At 39.4% G+C, this 23616-nt stretch overlaps 1 protein-coding gene across 12 annotated transcripts in view; it reads left to right on the forward strand.

Moving 5' to 3' along the window:
- Positions 1 to 10688: 10688 nt before the first annotated feature.
- SGCE (sarcoglycan epsilon) overlaps positions 10689 to 23616 on the forward strand; it is a 35997-nt gene continuing 23069 nt past the window's right edge. For 2 of the 12 annotated variants that reach the window (XM_064677239.1, XM_064677250.1), the window contains exons 1-2: positions 10958 to 11145; positions 19746 to 19850. In XM_064677239.1, the coding sequence (XP_064533309.1) occupies positions 11037 to 11145; positions 19746 to 19850 (214 nt within the window). In that variant the 5' untranslated portion in view covers positions 10958 to 11036. Of the gene's footprint in view, positions 11146 to 19745; positions 19851 to 21785; positions 22176 to 23616 lie in introns of those variants that run through there. The other 10 variants (XM_064677325.1, XM_064677316.1, XM_064677260.1 and 7 more) reach the window with 10 other exon arrangements.

Raw genomic sequence — 23616 nt, forward strand, 5'->3', positions numbered from 1 at the left:
AAGTAGGCAGTTGAAGTAAAACTAAACATAACTTCGTTGGTTTTATGTCTTTAGTAATTACAGGAATGTGTGAATTGATGAGAATCTACCGTGTTCCATGAATGTTCCCATCCCAATATTTAAAGCTTTAAGACAAAGCTCAGCCATACTGCAGCAGCCACAGTACCCACACTTGAAGTCAGTCAGATACTAATTTGATCATGTGAGCTCTTATTGCAAGCTATGGCCTGTCTTGTCACATTTAGGCATATTTGCTATACTTCCTGCATGCCCAAAAAACTATGCATTTGGCCTATACAAGCCACCTTTTGTTACATGATTATCAAAGGCTCTTTGCACCTAGTTCCAAAGCATAAACAGGAGAGAAAGGCACAGAAATGCCAATTAAAAGCCATAATTTGCTGTCACACCTAGTTAAATATCAGGATCTTCAGTCTGGCAATTTCAATGGGAGTATTCAGATCTGTTCAATTATACTTAATACCTGACTGTGTTTATAATCTCACAGCAGTTGCTCCCATCAAAAGCACTTTTCTGTGCTTTTGCAGCTCCAACATTCTCCTGTTTGTCAGAACAACACATCATTTTGTAGTCATTCTTCTCTCCCACCTCTCTGAGTATTTTGCCAAGTCCTGTTGATTCCTCCTTTACAATATGTCCTGGAAAAACAAGCAAGTCCTTTCTGTCACTCCCTGTGGCTGAAACCTTTGTCTGAGTTCTGACTGTCTTTCTTCTGAAGTTCTTAAACTACTGCTACCTCCCCTGTTGCTTTTTTTAATTCCTACTTGGTACTCCCACAATTGCAACAAACACTTTCACAAAGGCATTCCCTCTTACAAACCAGGAATCACTTCACTGTTTTCCTCCATCCTAGCAAGCAAATATTTCCAATTTTGCTTATTCTATTCTTTCTGATCTTTCAGATTTTTCTTTCAATCTTATACTCAATTGTATTGGCACTTCCAATCTGACTCCATTCTGGTACTGGTAATACAAAGTCACTTCCTACCCTCTGCAGCAAACTTTCACTGAATCCTTCCAAAACATATCACTACCATACATATAATTCTGAATATATTACATATTTCTGGGATTTTTTTTTTACCAATGAAAAGTTGAGTTTGAGTATTCCTGAACCAAACAAGAACTTCTGCACACAACTTTCTAGACGGCCTGTGAGACAGGTTCCTATTAGAACTTCACAGTGAATTAAATACTGTAATTTCTAGCTTAATGCAGCTGATCTGATACATAAAGGTCCTCCTACACAGTAAGCTCTCTCATGCAGAGACTTTGTCTTTGTTCTGACACTTTGATGAGAACATACATGTCTTTAGTTCATATATATAGGACATTTATTCCTTGTAAAAGCAAAATAACTCCCTGTCTTTCCCTTCCTTCTAAAAATACAAACTACTCTCCCTCTCTCAAATAAAAGCCAATCAAGAAACCTCTAACAAACTGAAGGACTTGTATAGTTTGCTTGGCTGTTGGCAACAACTTTGCAACTCAGGGGATGGCACCTGCTTAAAATGGAATGTTACTTTTACAGGGCAAATATTCAAATTTGTTCTTGAGTTAGGCAATTTTGAGTGGTTTAAGCTTTATTAAAATGTATATTCACAATAAAATACAAATTTATCTTGTTGTATTTTAACTAAGCTTGTAGTTTCAAATTAAGCTACTTGTGCCTTACTAAAAAAAAAATAAAACAAAAAACAAAGCACACCAAAAATCTTCTGTATGTGACACTGCCCAAAACTCCCATGTTTGGAAAGGCTGCAACGCTAGAAAGCAAGGAAGGCAGGAGTGTTTCCCTGCTCTATGGCAAAAATATATCTTCAGTGTACAGTCACTTTTTTGTATCTGGTCTGCAGTTCAAAATACTTCAGTTCTACTCTCTCTCTGGACCTTTACAGCGTAGTGCAATTTCATATTACTGAATATCTCTCTGCTCCATCTTCACATGCTCTGTAGGGATCTTCTCCATAGTTTTTAACACACATGGTTGCTACAATAGGTAGCGAAATCCGGGGCTTTGCAGAAATGACTGATCTGCTTCAGAGTATCTAGTCTCTTTACACTTATTTTTAGGATTCCATTTACTAACTTGTACAACACAACTGAAAGAAACTGTTTTCCAATCATCGCTTTCCTTGGGTTCCAGAATATTCCACTGGTTGCGTACAGCTCATTATTTTATTATCTGACTGCTGGTTTAAACCTTTTAGCCTAAAGATAAACAGAACTGTCACCTTCAGTACCGTAAACAAACACTTCTGGCAAACACAAGGTACCTGGGACTTCTCTTCACTTATTTCACTCCTTTAGACCTAAATAACCAGACTGACAACATGTATTCACGAGAATATACAGAAAGGATACAAGGTACAGAAAGGATGACAAATGAGTCAGGCCTCAAAACTTGGGTGCTAATCCCTCCCACCATCATTGTGGGCATCCAACTCACTCCTCCCAGCAGCCAACCTATATCAAGTGGCAAGAAAGAGCATGAGAGACTGCACACAGACAAGCAGAAAGGTCTACATATTGTTCTGCAATGTTTGCAGATCCGTACACAAAAGAGCAAAACCATTTCTGCACAAATATGTTGGAGAGAGCAGGGTACATTTAATATGTGTAAGGAAATACAGGACATACACTATCTTTCAGAGTTAAAGGATGAAGTGATTGACAAGGAACTCACAATTAAAAATTGGAAAGCTATTTTTAACCTTTCTCTACTAAAATTTCATGCATAAATCAAGGTTGCATTTTAAATACTTGAATAAAAGCAACAGAGATTTAAAGGTAAAAGCTCTAATCAGATAGGACAGGAAGATACACATGTAGACAAAGATTTAAAACAAATCTTCAAAATAATTCAGAGTTGCTAGGGGAAATGGAGGTCTTATTCTGTGGTAAAACACATAAAATTTTCAGAATGCCAGCAGATACAATTTATAACATTAAATCAAGAAGCTTTATATCTGTGGCCTGTACTTGGGATAGAATTTGTTTTGCAGGAGAAAATGGCACAGATGAAGGTTTTCATTGTGCAGAACACTTCACAGCAATGAAATCCAACTTCATTTAAAATCCAGATTCACTGACAATGCAAAAACTATGGAAGTGACAGATCATGACTACAATTTGTCTTAAAAACCTATAATAATACTGCACTTAAGTTCAATCTCTTACAAATTACTTCAAATCAAAAGACAGCTAGGGTCTATTGGAAAATAATATATAAATGTTTTTAAAAATTCTTATAAAAACCTGAGGAGTCCACTATAGAGCTTATTTTTTACAACACTTGTGAAACCAGGACTGTCAGGTACTAAGGATGTTTTGTGGTCAGATTTATTAACCTGGTACTCAGCTTTTTGCATTAAAAAATCCAGAAAGATGGTATATAATAATACAAGTTCACATAGTTCAAACCCTTAGCATGAAGGCAAAAAGACTGGGCTGCCAGGAAGCTGTAGCTTATTTCCATGTGACAAACAGAGAAGCAAACCTAGAAGAGTCAGAAATCACCTTCCTTCTCCTATTGCAGAAGAAGCTGTAAGATGAATTTTGAATCCTATGAATCTGAAGCAGAACAAGCCAGTAGCATGTATGGAAAGGACTAGACCCAGAAATCTGACTATTAAGGAAAGCTTTGCCAAATTTTCGGTCCTGCACAAACCCCTTCAAAATGTGAGGATCACAGGAGTTCTGACTTCCATATCAACCCTTCCTTCTCCCCCTCCCTAAGATTAGAGGCCTAGATTAAACAGCATTCCCAGTTAATGGTGGTAATGTCCACCTTCACTCACTAGATAAAAGCACTACTTGCAGTCTACTGCAATCACTATACTCTTCATCTACCTTGGATACTTTAGCATTCAGATGATTTAGCATTCAGAGACAGCAAAAAAACTGTGATAGACTGGTAAGTGAAAATCTTGAAACATGAATGTTCATGAAAAAAGACTAATGCATTAACTCATGGGGCTCCCAAATTTGAAATAATCTAATTTTCCAGGGTGCAAAATTCTCAATTCCTACTGAAGTCAATGAGAGTAGTAAAGGACAAGACTCTGTCTAGGCTGTTCCTTCCCAAATTAATTTCTAGTTTCTCTGATCACCTGCCTTTAGCTGGCCGGTCCTCCATCTCTTCAGATGAAATCCTGCAATTCAGTAACTCTCTCTGTTACATTTCCCCACAATATTTCATAAGATGAGAGGTTTGGCAACTGCTAGTTAGTTACTTTGCCAGTCACAAACACCGCAACACAAGGATTAGTTTCTCCAAACCAAAATATGTTCTACTTGCCAAAAGACACAAGCACTCCACGTGTGAAGACATGGCAGTTAAACAACAGAGTCACCTGAGCACAATCTTGTTTGTATATGGCACTTTTTCTGAAAACTAAAAACATCTGTCTCCCTTGGTACTTATTCTCTGGGGAACAAATGTTACTGTTTGCTGCTCTCATAATAACCACCTCCCAAAACCACATCTATATAAGACAGAAAACTAGCCTAAAATCCTGGACATGAACTCCCCATTACTCAAAACTAGTTCAGATGTGTTTAGATAAGGCACGCCTTTGGATTTCATTTTAGACAGAACCACATTGAACAATCCTGAAACTACAGCTGCATTCCGCCCTTCCAGCCTCCATGTTCTCCTTGTTGTAAATCTGATTATTGTACTGTGTTGTAATGTACTGTATTATTGTACTGATTATTGTAATGTGTACATTATTGTATTGTGTGGCATGCTCTTTATTTTTTTAGTCTTTCTTAACTGCTACCCTTAAAGAGCCACTTTCAGCCTGTATCTCTCCATATTAGGTAATATGTCACACAAACCCATAAGAGAGCACGTGACACTTATTTAAAAGAAAACATGCAAGTATTTCACTCTTCCTCCAAGCAAAGCTTGTTCTGGAACAGAAAGAAAACTTATTCTTTGTTCTGTGAGAACCTTGGCCCTTCCTCCCAACATCACTTTCAAACTTCATGCCTTCAGGCTGGAAACATTCCATTTTTCATCAAACCGTTTTCTGGAGACTGCACATAACACACCTGTCACAAGCTTTTGCTCTGCTCCTTTGAGAAGTTTCCGCAACTCCCACACTCTTGGCAAGAGCTGACTCCAGGTATAAGTCCAACACCCTGCTTTACTCATCATCAAGGATGTATGATTAACTTGTTTTTTTTCAAAGTTATTGCCTTAATCTCTAGGTGCTGACTACTCCCATATGAGTAACTGCACATTTTTCACTGTTGGCCCATGTTTCCGCTTCTTTGGGCTGAGAATTCCTAATGAAGCTGGGATCTGTGTGTTGCATAACCTGGCCAACACAACGCTGACATCCAAGGTTTGGAACCTGCAAGAGTTCCTGCTAGGTGTGTTCCATTCCCCAAATCATTCATAGATTCCATCTTGATATGGGAACTATTTCTCCAAAGCACCAGTGATTTATTGCATCAAACATAATAAAGGATTTAAGTTCACAGACATACGCAGTCTCACCTCTGACAATGCACATGAAACCCCTAAAGAGAACATGCAACTTTCAGTCTAGATCACATTTCACAGATGCTAAGCTACATTTGCTACAAATCCTGGTTATAGGAAAATGTCAACCCTTTCCAGTAAATTTGGTGAGAAATTATTTGGTCAAGGGAGAAGAGATGGACATTATTACCAGAGATTAGGATTTATTCACTTGGTTTGCATTTGCCAATGTCCTCATCTAGCCCATTGTTTTCTCTAATAATTTCTTTTGAGCTAGTTCTGTGCATCTGTGCATACAGGGAGTGTATTATCATGCAGCTGCACTCCAGGGCCTATGCTCTGCTAAAAAGGAAAACAAAAAAAATTAATTCAAATGATAAATATTCTCCTTTTTCGACAAGGAGGATCTCTGAAGTACAGAGGATCTTAGTTACATTATCCACAAAAGGTGCATAGCTTTGGGCAGCCACAGGTTAGCAGCATTTAGAAGCTCCCATTTTTCATCCATTAACTCTGATAATTGTATTTCACATATGCTTTTGAACACGCACTCTTACATTCCCAGGGGGGAGAGGTTTGCCTTGCTGTGGATTACAAAAAATGATGAAACAAGGGATTTTTGTAGATAACTTAAGAACTGATGAAGAGTGAAGAGGCAAGAATTAGTTCAGAATTTTTAACTAATTTTTCATCAGACTAATGTCTCTATGCAGAATTTACAAGAAATTAAGCCAATTTAAAACCTAGAGATTTAGGAATAGCAAAGGTCACAGAAAAGATGAGGAAAATATTAATTTAGTGATATTTATACTAGACTAAGAAGACTACTAATATGAATACTAATATGAATACTACAGACAGACATTTTACAAGATTCAGATAACAGTTCTGGCACTATTTCCCCCATCCATGGTAAATCAGTATATGTAAAGTACTTACTCTCTGTGCTAGTCTACAAGATGCAGCCTTTCCCAACACAAAGGAAAGGGAAAGAAAAATCAAACTTACCACTGTCTAGCTATTTTTGTATCTTTCTAGAATAGCACTTTCAAGCCCAGATAGAAATATTAATTCTCTGAATGAACACATTCCCTAAAAGCTTTGACCACAGGAAAAATTTTGATGAAAACCACAGTCAATACTTTTTTCTTCTAAGCTAAGGTACGAGCCATCAGTGAGCAACCAGCAGCAAGTAGGTTTGAAATGAAATTTTCTCTTAAAAGAAAAAACATATATAAAGGAGTGAAAGCTCTCAATAATATTGACAAGAATCAGTATTTCAGGTGCAGTAGTGCATGTCTTAAAAGCCACAAGTATTACACAGACATGTGAAACTGTAACCTCTAAAATAAGGCCAAAGTCACACAGGGCTGCTGGCTATACAACTGCTGGTTCAGCAAACTCAAGTCGCCTGTGGGCTGTTTTAACTTAGAGTGTGCTTCTTATTTCTTCCAAGTATTTTCTTTTTATTTGCTCCTGTTTATCACTTCCATATCTGAATATATATAACCTTCTTTCTCTGAGCACATATTATTTCCAAAAATATATGCCAAATTCTAGAGAAAACTACTGCATTATATAATTTGATCTTCTGAGCTCCTCTTAATACTTTTAAATTTCAGTAAAAGACAAAATACATGGGCTAAATCTGCTAAAACCACAGCTCATTAAATTCTGTTTTTGTTCAACTCTGAAAGTTACTTTTGAATAATATGCATTATTTCAATAAGCATCTGTTAGGTGAATTTCACATAATACCAAAATTCTTGGATCCTTAATTTTTTTAAATTTTTTTGCTGTATATAGTATCCTGTAACACTGTCGCATATAAAACATTTAGCTAAACACTGCATAAAAACAAGTAGTATACTGCTGTCACAAATTACCACATTAACATGCCAAAGGCTTCCAGTAAACATCAGAAAGACAGAAGCACAAAAGAAATAAGAATCATTGGAACGTAATGAAAGGTGTTATTATAAACTCCTCAGGACTTACAAACTGAAACAAGAATTGTAGTTGATCTTTTTATGTCTTACATCATAACTTGGTATTCTCATTGCTAACCTTGAAAGCTATACAACAATATACAAATATTTTTCTCACAAGAGTTCAAAAAAAAAAAAAAGGGAAGGACAAAAAAGACTCTTTTTCCTTCTTTCATCTATGTGGGCTGATCTTCAGAAACACTGAACACTTGCAAGCATTTAGTATCTATGAAGATCAAGCTGGAAGCACCTGTGCTCTAAAAGACAGAGGCAAATGGATTAGGTTGTAGTCCTTCTGCATGAAGTCGACTGCTTAACGCGTCTGAAGAACAAAATAAACCTTTGAACCTTCTGAGGAATGCACGAGGGAACAGTAACTGTCTCTATTGCATCCTTAAACAATGAGGGGCTTATACTCTGGAATTAAAAAGTTTTAGCTAAAACCTACTGTACTAAGTGTTAGAAGCCAGCTCTTCTCCTTGCCAAAGCAAATGCACTAAATACGAATATGGAATACAGAATCATTTCTATAAAAAGATCTCATCACTGCTCCCTTTCAATTTATTTCAATACAGTCTGTTAAATTACAGTACAAAGAGAAAGAAATACTTACAGAGGGAGTATTTCTAACCAATATCAAGTCATTGGTGGCTGATTTAAAGAAGCTGTTTTGTCCATATCACTTCATTTTGTGAATGTAAGGGTAGAATTCTTAAGTGTCACTGCATTACCTGAAGCTTCTCAGGTGAGTCGAAGTCTGTCTTGTGGGGCTGGGTTAGTGCTGGATCCTTTGGAATTCCTTAAGATACAACTAACAAAAAAGACATAGATACCCACCCACGCACAAGGGCTGCTACGAAGGAAGCAGTGGGACAAGGCAGGCTTTTGTGGCACTTGTTTACATACCCATGACACATAACCTTTCCTTCTCAGGCAGTACATCCCACAAACATGTTTTAGACAAACAGCCCTCTTACTATGCAAAGGTGGCAGAGCACTCAACACTACTACGCTGCTGAATGATGTTGACAGTTTTATAGTGTCTATAGGAATAAAATTTTCACACGTAATACTTAGAAAGAAAATGGTAATGAATAATCTGATGACAGTACAGATGCTTACAAAAATCGGACACTTCGCTAGCATAAAAATTATTTTTGGAAAGGTACCGGTATTCTCACTCATTAGTCTAAAACATTACCATCACAGGATGAGCTAAGTACCCAAGATTCTTATGGCACAGCTGCACCTGTATGGCTTTAACGCTTCCATAAAGGAATGAATCAAAAAAATTACATTAACTTCACAGTGGAAGTAGGCCTACTCAAAATTATAAAGTGCCATGAAACAGAAGAGTACTTCTAGGCACAGATAAGTGAAGGAGTGTGATTTCTGCTTTTAAATATCTATATAGTCAAATTAAAAATTAAATATATTCTGAAAGTCTCAGTGGAAAGAGAATTAAAAAAAGTCCTTTATCTGGGATAATGAGCTGGCTGACTAAAACACCGAAGTATTTTGCACCTTAATGACAGACAGAATATTTATACTGAAGAGCCTCTTGATATGTAAAGTTCCACTTCATGAGATGGATTACTGGAAATTTAGAGCTGTAACAAGACTAAAGCCAGACAGGGTAAAGTCTTCCACAATTGTCTTTTTCCCCCTGCTTATAAAGAGGTCAATAAGGTCAATATAGTTTGAGTAAGCCAGATTATACTTCTTCCTTCCAAACCTCAAAAGCATACAATTATTAGTTTTTTACAAATACATCTGGCTCACTAGAGTGGAAATGCTTATGGAATTCCATGAGAAATCAAACTTCTGTACGCAGGACAAAGGAAGGAAGGTTATATACCATGGATAATGGAAGACTTACTGCAATTTACAAATATCAAACATGACAACACACCAGAATGTGAAAATAAATGTAAAAAAACCTAGTTGAGCTGAGGCTTTAGTTGTGGAATATTTAGTTCTAGTGCAGGGACTATTCTTATATGTGCCATACAGAAAGCTGAGTAGCTCTCTGAACAAAAATGTGTATTTACATAGCACTTTTTCTTAAGTGGTTATATATGATATATACATGCACCTAACTGCAAAATACATCACCATACCCAAGAACTGCATTTTGGCAATATTTTTCCTTCCTCCACAGGGGGATTTGCTTCCACAGCACAGCAAACACTGCCATAGATTTTGGGCTATGCCACAGACATTAAATGGCAGTCAAAAATCAGCAATTAGTCCAGAAAGCATAATGCAGACAGTGTGAAGTGAGGCAGCATGGAATGGTTGGACATGACATAGGAAATTGGGTACAACGCATGGGGAAGCCTGGAGCTGACACCCTGACCATTTCCTCCAGACACCTAACTGACAATTCCACCAGCTGCAGGGGCAGCTGTTGAATGCTGAAAAAACCAAACCACTTTGGATTTACATGTAGAATACGGATCTAGGCTTAACATGGGGTGAGATATTCAGAAAAATGCTGTTGCAAGGGCTTTTGTCACAATGCCCTCCAAGAGCACACCCACATCTGCATGCACCAGGCAAGCCTGCCAGGTGTCCTATGCTACTTTACTGCTGGTCTCACAGAATCACAGAATTGTTAGGTTTGGAAGGGACCTCTGGAGTTCATTTTATCCAACTGCCCTGCCAGGACAAGGTCACCTAATGCACGTTACATAGGAATGCGCCCAGGTGGATTTTTAATGTCTCCAGAGAGGGTGACTCCCCGACCTCCCTGGGCAGCCTGTTCCAGTCCTCTACCACTTCCAACGTGATGTTCTTCCTCATGTTGAGGTGAAATTTCTTGGTTTAGTTTATGGCCATTGCTTCTTGTCCTGTCTCTGGCACCACTGAAAAGAGGTGAGCACTGTCCTCTTACACCTGCCTTTGAGATATTTATATGCATTAATGAGATCCCCTCTCGGTCTTCTCTAGACTGAAGCTCCCACAGTCTCTCCTCATAAGAGATGCTCTAGACCTGTAATCATCTTGTGACCCTCCGCTGGATCCTCTCCAGTAAGATGGGGTAAGATGTTCAGAAACCTGATATTGCAAGAGCTTTCGCCACGACGTCCTCCCCTACTGCTGGTGTCCCTGCTTCAAGGGAGAGCATGGGGCTGGGCGAGGGGAGCAGCGAGGTGCCTCAGCAGCTGCCCTGCCTTCCCCTTCCGACCCGGCGCACCACGGCTTCGTCCCGCCACATCTGCCCCGCGGGACGGGAGAGAGGCAGCCCCCAACCCCACCAGGAGCCCACGGGAGCACCGTGTCCCGCTGGCCCCCCTGCCCAGGAAGGGCGCACGGACCACCCCTCCTCCCGCTCCCACCCCTCCGTGGCGGCGGGCGGCTCCTCCCGGCATGCCCGGCACGTCCCGGCCGCGCTGCCAGGAGACGGCCGGAGGGGCGGGGCGGGGAGGAGCGGAGCGGGAGGGGGAGGATGCTGCGGCCGCCGCGGGGCGAGGCAGCGGCGGCGGAAGGAGTGGCAGTGGCGGCAGTGGTGGCACTTCGCGGCACGGAGGATGCGGCGGCGGTGGTGTCGGCAGCAGCAGGCGGAGGAGCGGGGAGCGATGCGGTGCTGCGCGGCGGGGCCGTGGCCGCACAGCGCCCTCACCACCCTCCTGCTGACAGGTCGGTCCCGGCGCGTCTCCCCGGGGCGAGCGGGATAGGGCCTCGCCGGCAGCCGCCGGCCTGCGCCGCGGTGCCCCCTCGCCCCGGGTTTTCGTCCCCTCCCGCCGGCGCCGCTGCCCCCCGCCTTGCCCTTCGGCTGCGGCTCGCTGCGCGCCCCGTTCCCCCCGCCCTGTGCGGTGCGGGGTCCGAGCTGCCTTGGCACTCCTCATCCCGCGGCTCCCGGTTCCCGAGGACGCTCCGCGGGCGGCGCAGGGATGGCGGCCTGCGCGCCCTCGCCTCTCACCCGCCGCAGCCCCTCCCGGCGCGGCGGCAGCGCCCGAGGCCGGCGGGGCCCCGGGCTGAGGGAGCCCAGGGGCGGCCGGCCAGGGTGGAGCGGGATTGCCGGGAGGGCTTGGAAGCCCGGCCTGGCTCAGAGCCGCTGGATGGCGCGGACGGCTCCGCTCCCGGGCACCGGGCCTGGCCCGCTGCGCTTCTCCGCTCCCTCGACCCGGTGCCTTACCCGAGGGATGGGCTGTTGTGGGTGCGGGGTTGGCTTTGGTATTGCCCCTCTTCCCCCTCATGTCTCATCTGACCGTTTAATCCAAGTGTGTCAGAATTACGACTGCAGAAAAAAGCCTGGATCTTGGTCCGTAATGCATGTAAATATCGGCTTTCATGCAGTAGGCAGGTTTCACACCCACAAGGTTCTTCACGTTGAAATACAGATACCACTTAACAGCAGCCCAGCTGCAGAAGTGCCTTTGTGAGACTTGTTACACCAAGAGCAAGCCAACAGCAAGAAATCCTATTTATTTTGCTTATTTTGACGTCTGAGAGGTTGGTGGTGTGTCATCTGCAAGCAGTCTGCTCCATATCCTCTCAAATACTGTCTGGGTATGCTTTTAGTGCTTCTTTAAGTGTATGGCCATGCTTGTCATAGGATATTGACATCAGAATTGACGTGAAGCACTGGTTACGTTTAAGATGTGGTAAGAACCTAAGTGTGAAGTTGTTCAATGTGAGGATAAAACTTTGCATTTGTTAAATGCAAGGTACTGCTTACTCCTTAAGTGGAAATTCTTCACGCCTCTTCTGCCTCCCCCTCCATGACTGGTTGTGGGATAGCAACCAAGAAAGAACTAGGAGAAGTTAAGATAAACTTTCCGTGTCAACTGAAATAGTGGCTTTTAAAAAGTTCAACAGAAAGACGCTGAGTTGTGAGCTTAATCCACATGTCCTTTCCAGGCTACATCGAAAGGGAAGAGTTCTTAAGGTTTTTTAGTGATAACTTTTCCACTTCAAATTCAGACCTTTCTAAGCTCGGTTCAGTTGGATTTCATTAGTTAAAACAGAAGAATACATGGTTTGAAACTGATGTAAAGAAGGAGGCATGAACTTTAGTTCTGCTACATTCTTTTAAGAAATATTTATACAAAATTTATTCTTCATCAAGGTGGAGATGTGTAGTATGTTCCTGATCTGAATGATGCAATATGTCCCAGGAGCTTACCTGAGCTCCCCTCCATTCTCCTTAAGCAAAGAACTTCCAGCCTTGTCTGCTGGCTCTGGGATGAGCCGTAGCCCAGCATTAAAATCTGTTCTTTTGAATCCTGGTCTTCAGTAGAGTCTACAGTACAGCAGCATTATTTAACGAGGCAAAAGACATCTTGCAGACAAAATGGAACATGAGAAGTAGCACAAGATTTGTAAATAGATTTTTTTTTTTAGTACTCCTCAACTAATTCAGATTAGTTTTTCCCATTTCTTTTGTACAACTTGATCTACAGAAGAAACTTATGCTTTTTGCATTTCTTAAAAATGCATGAAACGTAAAGGCTTTTTGGAAGCGGGTAGCTGCTGTCAGAAGTCTGGGTTGTCCCCCTCTTAATGCTCCCCTATCTTTCAAAATGCAGAGATTTCAAGAGATTTAACAGTTTTAAGGGTGTAAGAGGATTTCAGAAGTTCAACAGTTGCTCCAAGGGGGCTAGTATAGTACTCAAATTGAAGGTATTGACTCTCAAATGCTAGCTGATGATCATTTTCCTCCACTGATAGGAAAAAATGGGACTTTGTTGTGGGAAGTGACATTTAGGATTAAGCATTTCTAATGCAAACTAGTTAGTTGTTCTTTGGCTTCATAATAACAGACTTCATAGAAGCTTACTAGATTACACTAGTAGAGATGTCTGTCATATTAGTTTGGCAGAGCAATGAATTGCCCTCATATTCTGCTTCCGCAGAGAGGGTGGTCATCAAAATGTTTGAAATGGTTGTGGCCAGTGTTTTTGCCCTGTATTTCTGCACTTAAGGAGTTAGTTGTCAGTGCCCATGTTGTCCCTGGAACCCCTCTTTCGTCCCAGGAATAGGGAGTTTTAGAGTGATGGAGTCATCTTCCTTCTTCCCTATTATAAAGGGGTCAAAAAGGGGAAGGAGCTCATTAGTTCCCACCTTGGAAGCTGTGGTTATGTGGTCACGATAATCTATCACAACTGCATTGCTGCCAGAAAACATTCTTCTGCCCTTCCACACCTAGGGATTTTCACTGCTTTCCTTGGCATTGAGTAACTTGTACACTGATAATGTGAATTGGGTCATCGGCTGAAAACTAATGCACACACAAAATTTGTTCACTGCAATCTGTGTATCTCTACACTTGTGCCACTGTTGACAGGACAAGGGCTGTTGGCAACACTCTGTTGCTCAGCCGCACCCTGCACAAGGAGGCAGAACATTTCACAGATGATGGGTGTTTTCAGACTAAAGCCATGGCAAACCTACCCTTTTTGCTTTTCTGGATGCAAACATAAGGACAAAGAAAGAGGTTTCCTTCAGAGAGCCTCTAGATGTCAGCCTGAGAAGATGCTGCCTGTCAAGTCTTTGTACTAATCTGACCCAGATCAATAAATAAAATCTATTATCAATGAGTACTTGCTTGAATAAGTAATTACACAAGGGGAAGGGTAGCCATTCCATTAGTGTGCTTTTCATTACAGAAGCACATTATTTATAGGCAATATAGCTTACAGAGAGACATCTTAGAGGTCCCAAAGTCAGTAAGAAGTGAGCTTTATAGCAGAAATTCACATCTAGATGTAACTGTTCAGTGTGTAGAGAGGCTTAGTTTTGCTCCATAGTGTTTTTAGATTTGGGTAGAAGTTCATTAAAGTACCTCAGGAGTTGCAGTCACCAAAGTAAAACCCTTTCTTTAGAAGAAAGATTGTTTCCAAGCAAACTAAGAAAAAATAATTTAAAACTTGGACAAGAATATCTATATTGGTATAGCTGTTGGGCTCTTCTTGAATAGATACTGATAAATTTACAGCAGAAACTATCAGTGTGGAGTGCCCTCCTTTGGCAGACCTCTAGAGGAAAAGAGTGTGTTGCTAGTTTTGATTACTTCCGTAAGAATTTGAAGGAAACAGAGGAGAAGAGACAAGAAACCAGAGAATGCAAATATTAATCTCCCTCCTAATCAGCTGAACTGCTTTTCAAGCAAGTAGTAGCAAGAAGTAGTAGAACTGAGAAGTCTCTAACCTGACAGTAATTTTTGCATGGGTATCCTGTTGAGTGTTTTCAGTGTGAAACAAAGTGCATCAGATTGAGAGCTGAAGGCATGGTTTCGGTATTCACTGACAAGTATCTTTGTGTTGAAATGAACATGAACATATTACATAGGTTGAAATGATACATTGTTTTGTTAATAGCATAGTTATGGTGCTCATCATGTAAGGCCAAAAAAATAAGGTTTATGTAAACATGATGTGTCTAAATGTTGTTACACAAACAGCCAAAATGCCTTTTAAGTGTAGGTTATTTTTAGTGACAATCCAAGCCATGAAGATGAGAAGTTAGAAAGAACAACCTACTGAGCAGACAGAAATCATAGTGTCTTGAGATCGATGACTTTTCTGAATTCCTTAGTCTTTCAGATCAGTTGCCACCTTAGAAATTTGGAATGTAATTGCAGGGATACTCTGATAATTCATATCAAAAGGTGATAGAAATGTAGGAGGCATCCTGGAATAGCAGGCTTACAGGGTTGCTTGGTCATACCTCATGGTTACACCACGGGCCTCGGGCAGGAACCACAGGAACTGACAGTGTTTTCCTCACCTTCATGGAAATGCTAACTCAATTCAGTTCTCTTGTCAGGCCTGCAGTAGGAAGGAGAATGCTGGTGGGTCAATGCTTCTATTAGTAAATAATGAGGTTTTTGTTCTCCCAGTACTTAATTTGAAGCGTTCCCAAGAATGCAAGTGCTGAAGTTTCACAATGAGACTGGCAAAATGCTTTATTCAGTTACTTTTCTTGAATGATTTTGGAGAAATGTTCAGATGTTACAGTAATCAATGAATAGCACAGGAACAGGTAGAAAACCATTGCCTACTGAACAAAGATAGTATAGAGCTGAGAAACATTTCTGGTGTTGATTTGGACTTTTACACGGTTCAAATAAATGGAGTGCAGAGAAACCTGAACAATCCGCAGCAGAAAACTAACACAAATTAATTCTTATTTCTTATGTAGTAGCTGTCATTGAAGAGGATTTTATCTGTTAGAAAATATCCACTCTCAATGTGAATTTCCACTGAGAGAATCCACTTTCATTCATAGTAAGTTTCTCCCATGTACTGTGTATTAGGTAAAAGGAAGGTGCGTGGAGGTTGGAAGAGGAGGAAGAGTAAGTAGGTGGTGCTGCAACTTCGTGCCTCCTGTGATGGACAGTGTGACCTACTGGGCAAATATCTCAGTGTGGACACCATTGGATCCTCATGAACTGCCTGCTCTGATTTGAACTGTGGGCCAAACACCTCAATGCAGAGAGTTCCCTCTTTACAGATGTTTTGTTTCAACTCGGAGGTGCCAGTTTCTGATTGTTCTGCTCCATGGTTCTTGGCAGCCCATCGGAAATCTGCACTGTGTATGGACCTGTGCTTCCAGCTCAGGATGCAGGAAGGAAGACTGAGCCAGATGGGATATGCACTAGAGGAGTACAAGGGTAGTTTTTTGGAGCAGAGTTCTGCTGTAAAAGAGTAAGGGGCAGTGTAAGCATGGCCTGAGGTCCTCGAATGTGGCATGAAAGTAGCAAGCACATGTTTATGTCACGTCCCAGGTGAAGGCGGAGGTGAAGGAGAGAAGGAAAGAGCCAGCTTTTGAGAGCTGGAGCTGCATGCTGCTTTAATAGTGAGAGAGATGGGCTTGAGATCCTACTTCAAAGAAGCAATAAGAGGATAGGTTAGAGTGTAGGATGCTGTGTGGATGTCAGAGTGCAGTAAAGGAATGGGGAAGGTGAAGTTGGTCCATGATACTTAGGTACTTTTTTGCTTGTTAGCTGGGCAGAAATTGTTGTGGGTATCTTCTCTGTTAAATACTCTGTTGGTAAATAGTAATACTTAAAATCTTTGCGTAAACCATATGCAAATAAAATTAAAGAAAGGGAAAAATAGTATAAAGTAATATACTTTATATAATACTACAATTTATAGTTATAAATTGATGCAATTATAATTAAAGAAAAAAGGAAAATAAAATTAAAATATTAATTACAAAAAAATATAATTGAAGTAAAGAAAAATGAAAACACTGTGATGTGCTTCACCTGGGCTTGTTTGAGTACCAGCCACAGAGTTATTCCTGCTGTTAGAGACCGTGGTGCGTTCTCCAGCAACTGTGGCAATGTGTGCAACAAACTGAAAAGCCTGACACTATTAACATTTTTTTAGGAGTGAGTACAAGGCTGATTAAATTAATTCTAAACTATCTCTTTGATAAAATGCATGGTTTGAATCCCTGCATTCTGTAGTATAAGGCCTCTTTTGTCATCCTTTAATCACATTCAGATCTTCCCAGAGCCTTCGTGATGTTGTCACCGTGCTTCTTGAAGGCTCTGCTAGACAGAGTATTTGAACAGTGATCATATCTGTGTCAAGTACAAAAATAAAATCTCCCTGTTCCTCCTTGATGTTGCTGTTTACGTGTCAGCTGTTCTAACCAGTCTTCTGCTGAAAGCCTCTGTTCAACCAGTTACTTCCCGACTTACATTTCTGTTGTCAAAGTTGAGCATCCCTGAATTGCGTGCTCTGTGGTGTGCATGGCATGCTGCTGCCTTTGTTCTTGGTGTGCAGTTACATTTTATTTTATTGAAGTGCACATCACTGATCACCTTTTACCAGAGAATGCAGACTGTTCTCTGTTAGGAGCATGTCATCTCTATTATATGTCAGCCTCCTAGCCTTTGTTTTATCTGGAAATTCTGTTCATTGTATTTTATACATTTAAGTCATTCTCTCTCTCCCCCAGTCCTCCCCCTCACTCCAGTTGCATAAGGCTAATGCCAGAACCTTGTGAGGCCCACTAGAAATCTCATATAACAAATTAACTTTTTAGTAGCTGTGTTCTCTTGCTTCTCACACCTGTCATTTGAAATGAAATAGGTGGTGATATATGTGCAAATACCACATCGTAAACTGGCACACTGATTTGAAAACAGGCACACTGGCTGCTTTTCCAGTTCCCCTGTAAAATGCAGCATGACATGGAGAAGTAAACAGGTAACTTCTTCAATCCCCACAGGTAAACATAGCACAACTTCTGAACCCAAATCAAAGACACTTACCGATCATTTATGTTTAAAAATACACGTGGAACTTGTCTTTCTTCTTTTTTTTCAATTCCATTTACATATGCTAAAATTATTTTGTATCTACTTTCTCAATCGAAATGTTAGGTGATTAGCTGCATAGCTAAGTGTAACGTGTCAGTATTGCTATCTTTATCAGGAAAAACTTGTGGGCTCATCAAAAGTGTCTAAAAAGAGGGATAATATCCTTAATAAGGATGGTGATAAGTATAATACTTTTGACAAGGACTGTGATAACTATGATACTGTTTTTTCATTTAGTAATTCAGTCATCTAATTTTGTATTAGTTGTTTTGTCTGGTATTGGTGCTGATTTGTAGCTGACAAGCCTCTGATTGCTCAGCTCATCCTGTTGAAATATTGGAACAACTCTGTTTTACCTTTTTTGGAATTTCTTGAGCGTTTCAAGAATTACTAACATTTACACTGAAGGTCCTATGCAGTATTGAATTTCATAATCCCTAGGATGGTATTATATTAAGATTTTCGATATATGTGGATCAGTTCAGCAGAGAAGAAGTTGTCTGTCTTACCAGACATATGTAAACCAGTGGACATAAATAATAGTTTTTTGTTAAATCAGATCCTTTATGTATATTAAAAATCTAAAGAAATTTAACAGAAATGTATAATTTAGAAATGTTATTGTGTTGGTATGTTAATTATTGCATTAATTAAATTATTAAATTTAGTAAATAAATAAAATTAAAAATTCATTAAAAGTGCATTATTTTTTTTATTACACTTCATCCTCAGTTCAATTTTTGGTGTTTTGTGTAACTTATCATTAATAAGTCTGTCTTACATGCATAGATTAAGTATTGTGTATCTTCATTACTGCTTAAGCTGGATCTGTTTGGCTTCCTAAATTCTGTTTGGAGAATGCAATATCACTAATGTCATAGCTGACTGGTGTAGCAGGTCAGAAGTTTCCACAGATGTTTAAGCTTCTAGTGTAAATGATATTCACATACTTGGAGTATTTGCCAAGAAGTGTTCATTTCTTCCTGCAAACCAGTGTGTCTGTACACAAGTACTGCTACTTGATGTTTCTGGTATTGTTGTTTTTACAAGGAAATTAGGATGGTAATCCAATAACATCTTTGAACTGGGGTTTGACATGAGTTCTCACTCCCAAAATATTTGAAAATAAAGACTACTTATTATGGCTACTTTCCCTTTCCTTACTGCATTTCCTTCCCTCTGCATTTTCAGTTGGCTTGTAACTGTACAAAGAGCTGATATATCTATTATTCATCACAGAATAACAGAAACAAAAAAGTGGGAAGTGAGGAGGGAGCTTTCTCAGGCAGTTCTGCTACTGGTGAAATGGAGTCTTTTTGTCAGCTCCACAGCTGCTTGTTTGCTCCTCACCACATTCAAAACTTCTTCCTCCTTCAGCAGCACAGATCCAGCTGATTTCAGGCTGTGTCCTTGCTGTTTGGAATATAGACAACCATTTTTAATGGGTTCTTTTTTCAAAATTGATTATTGGTTATGCCTGCAAGGCAAGCCCTACGTGTCTTTTGTATAAACATTGTTATACAAGCAAAGCTGCGCTCTTGGTTATATTACTTTCCCTTCTTTGGCCAAAATATACTGTGCCAGTGAAAGTTACTTTATATATGTTTTTGCCTCTATGTGAGATTTTGCCAGTGCAAATACATTTACCAGAGAATGCTCTTTGTCATCTTTATTATTAGTACAATTATGTCAGCAGAAGCGTCTGCAGAGGTTTAAGCATTTAGTGTAAACTTAGCTTATTTGGAAAAATGGGTGTCAAAAAGGTGACTGTCAGAAAGATTATTATATGTTTATATATTCAAATCAAACGCCACCATTTTTTTTAACCTGTGGTTCCTAAACTCTGACTAAAACCAAAATGTGGTTTAGAAGGCATCTGATCCCATCTGATCAGATTGTTTATGGAATTCTGTTGATCTAATTTTTTTTTTTTTTGCATTTGTTTTATTCTGAAAAGCTTTTTTGCTAAGCTCTGCTGATGGCAATAATGGAACTGTTAACTGGACGACTAAGCGAGCCCACAGTTACATTATCAGCAGAATAAAGGCTGTTCAGAAGAATGGTGAGTTTAGGTTGAAAATTTAAATCCCATGTTGGTTCAGTCAAACCTGCTTTTAATATTACTCTTGTTTATTCAGTCATGTCCGTGTTTTAGGAATAGGGTGCTGTTTTAAGGTAAGTAGTTTGGAAAACTTAACATTTCCTCAGTCTTCAAACATTCACAGACCTGTGTGTCCTTGTGAGTCTTCTCTGACTTTTCCTGTTCCTGTAGCTTTGCTTGAAATAATGGCAATGTGTATATCTAATACTGCACATTTTCTTATCCTGGCTGGTTGCTTGGAGATACCTCTGCAGTTCGCTTAATACAATAACTTTTCTGTAACAATTTAAAAAAATCTTCTCACATATAAATGTAAAAGATTTTACTGTCATTTATGCAAGTACACATGGAATATTGTAGCTGTTGCACGCTAGCTGAGAAAAAGCTTTGCACTGGTTGCCCAGGCAGACAGACAGTCTGAATTGCCCTCCAGATCAAGTTATTTCTGGGATTATGCTTCATCTGCTAAATATCAATGGGGAGAGGACCCATCGAAATTCCCAGGAAAAAAATTCCAGATGGATTTTCTTCTGAAGATCATCCACATACAGGCTTCAACCAACATGGTGAACCTTCTGAAATTTCTGGAGATGGGGGGTTTTTATATCTGATAACAGGCTCTGGGATGCAGGCTGATATAATCCTGGCTGAAGTCCTGGCTGTGCCCATGTTCAAGACCAACAAAAAAACCCTTGAGATCTACAGAAAGGCCTCCAAAGGGATCTGGAAACAAGAAAGAAGAAAACAGTGCTGTCAATGTAGCTGATACTGTCTTTTTTTCTAGCAGGGATCTGATGTGATCCTATGTAGTGGAGATTTTCAATTTCCCATATTAGTTTTACAGAAGCCTTTCACAGTCTCATTGAGATTTTTGTCTACCACAGGGAATTTGCCCAGGCAATTCACAGCTGGCAGTCTGCTGTATTAGATTAGCATCTAGAAGTTGTTAAGCATAATCACTTTCATCCTGAGATCACCTAAGATGATTACACGTTCATCTCCATTCTCAGGAAGTCTTATGAAAAGACTTGTGAAGAAAATAGCATTTCACTTGTTTCATTATTGAAAAGCTGGAGTGATAGAGGTATTAGGCTGAAGACTCATCATTTTCCTTCTAATTTGGAAGAAACTTCGTAGGGGAAAAAGAAGAGGGCTTCTCTTACAAGGGGAGCAAGAACTTTTGAATTCTTAATCTCTATACTTGTGTCATTACAATGTGTTCATCATTCCAAGATAAAATAGATCTGTGGGTTTTTCTCTTCTGAGAGATGTTTCTAGAATTCCACCAAGATCAGTGTTTTATATCTGCATCAAATCCTTATTGGCATACTTACTTCAGCAGCTGGGGATGTTTCATTGCTAGGGATGGGCAGGCATTTATTGGTGGCAATAGGTTTCCTATAAGAGATGAAATAAATGTTATATGGGGTTTTCCAGTAACTGCTATTATCCTTCTTTTTTTCTGAAACTATTCATCATGGAGAAACTTATGCTTGTGATACATTACTTTTTCACTGTTCTTCCTGTTTGAAATGGATTTTCGTTGTTGAGGCAAAGCATCAGAAATGGAAAAATAGATTTTTCTAGGTATGTGATGCATTGTCAACCAGCCACCATGTTTTTGTCAGCTTTTCTGCTCTATTAATGTTATTGTACTTTTTCAGCTTTTCTTGAAAATATGTTAAAGGAAATTAATTAGTTTCCTTCTGTTTTTTACAGCTCATTCACAGAATTGAATGCAAAGGTTTTTTGGATCATCATTTACTAATTTTAAGTAAATAAATCAAAGAGCAATGTTACTGTACTTAAGTTTATGTAATGAAAATTACAGTAACTGGTTTATTAACCACACAGAATTGTAATAAATTTAAATTTCAGGATTGTTTTAATTTTATCACTAAGATAAAATTATTAGAAAAATGTTCTGTTCAGAACTGTGTTAAAAGAAGTTTTCAAAAATGGGAAAAAGCAAATGCTGTGGAATTTGATGACTAGTATATCCAGAACTTGAGACTATTAATTCTGCAATATTAAGCTTGAAGAGTGGGAAGTACGTAACTAAATGTGGAGGTCTACATTACAGATGTCTGCATCTCCTCTCAGGTGCCTCTGCAGTCCATGGAGATCTAGTCACCATAGCCTGGAATATAGGACATGATTCATCTCATTTTCCAAGAGAAATCAAATTAATCAACCCCTAGAAGCGTCTGTGTCTTCTCCACTGACTATAAAAGGAGCCTGACTAACTCAGTGGTGGATGTTTTTTCTGTAGGCATCTAAAATTAGGTGAGATAGATTCCATACAGAGTACGTGGTGAGAGGGCTAGAATGCCTGTGATTAATGCCTAATTAGCAGTGTCTTTTTAAGCAAATCTCCAGTAAGAAGGTTGATATAAGACTGGGGAAATTATACTAGGATTAAAAAATTACACCAGCATGAAAAAATTACATGAGCTTGGTCCATATTTCAAATATGTCGTGCTTATTGATCGAAGTGTTGCAATTAGCCCTTTATCTTCTAGAACCTAGGAGTTTGTTCCTAGGAGTTTGTTACAATGACTCTGAAGTCTCTTTTGGAGTCACTCTTCCCAGTGACAGCATCTCCATGCTGCATGGCCTATAGTCTTTGCTCAGACATGTAATTTCTCAAAAAGTTTCTTTCAGTTCAGCAAGCAAGGCAGGTAGCTGTGTGTGTCTATCTGTGACTTACCATCTTTATTTACCACTTTTGTGATCCTCGGGTCCCTGACAAAATTTATTAGCAATGATCGATTCTTTCAAGGCATTGACATAAAATTCAATAGTAATAAAAAATATTAATATTATATCTTATTAAGATACTATGAGAAACACCTATTAGATCAGTAATTTATACTTAAATTTTGAAACTTGTCATTAAAGTGGTTTCTTATCCAATTTATCATAATAATTTCTTTTTTCTTCTAATTCATTAAAATGTGTATGTAGTACAGCCTTGAATATGTTATACCTAAAAAAAGATATGCCTTTATCAACTAATTTTGTACTAAATAAAAAATAACATATTGCTTTTACATATTCTGGTTGTTCTTAATTAATTTCCCTTTAGGCTTTTAATTGTTACTCTTGCAAAACAGGGCTTCATTTTTTTTTGTTTGGAATTAGTTTCATCTGACTGGCCTATAATTATCCATGTCCTTCTGTTTTATCCTTCAATACAAGCACAATGTCTTCACTAATGAACTCTCTAACCAAAATTTTAGATGTATGTTATCTGAACCTGCTGGTCTGAGAAATTCTAGCTTTAAGAACTCAGAGAAGTCAGCTGAAGTGAATTGCTTTGTCCTTTCTCCATAAGAACTGAAAAATCTGCTGTTTCCAGTCAGTGGGGAATCAGTACCATGAATTGCTAAGGTTTCTCTGTATTCCTCATGTTCCTTTTTTATGTAAAAACCAAGGAAACATGATTGTGTCATAATTTAATGTATTTTTATTCATGTAATACTACAAATAAACGAACTATAAAATTACAGTAGCCTTCCTCTTTTTTATAACAATAAAATTAAAGAGCTTGTATAACTTTTGAAATCTTAACATAGACAGGTTTATTTACTGCAGTCTTGGAAAGGATCCTGTTGGGCAAAGAAAAGGTTTGCCCTGCATTCTGTTCTTTAATCTCTGTAACCTTTTAAAAAACTAATAAGCAGGTATCTAATATTTGTTGCTTTCCTTTCCTGATGCCCGCATT

The sequence above is a fragment of the Pseudopipra pipra genome, chromosome 1, assembly GCF_036250125.1.
Source record: "Pseudopipra pipra isolate bDixPip1 chromosome 1, bDixPip1.hap1, whole genome shotgun sequence".
NCBI classification, from domain to species: Eukaryota; Metazoa; Chordata; class Aves; order Passeriformes; family Pipridae; genus Pseudopipra; species Pseudopipra pipra.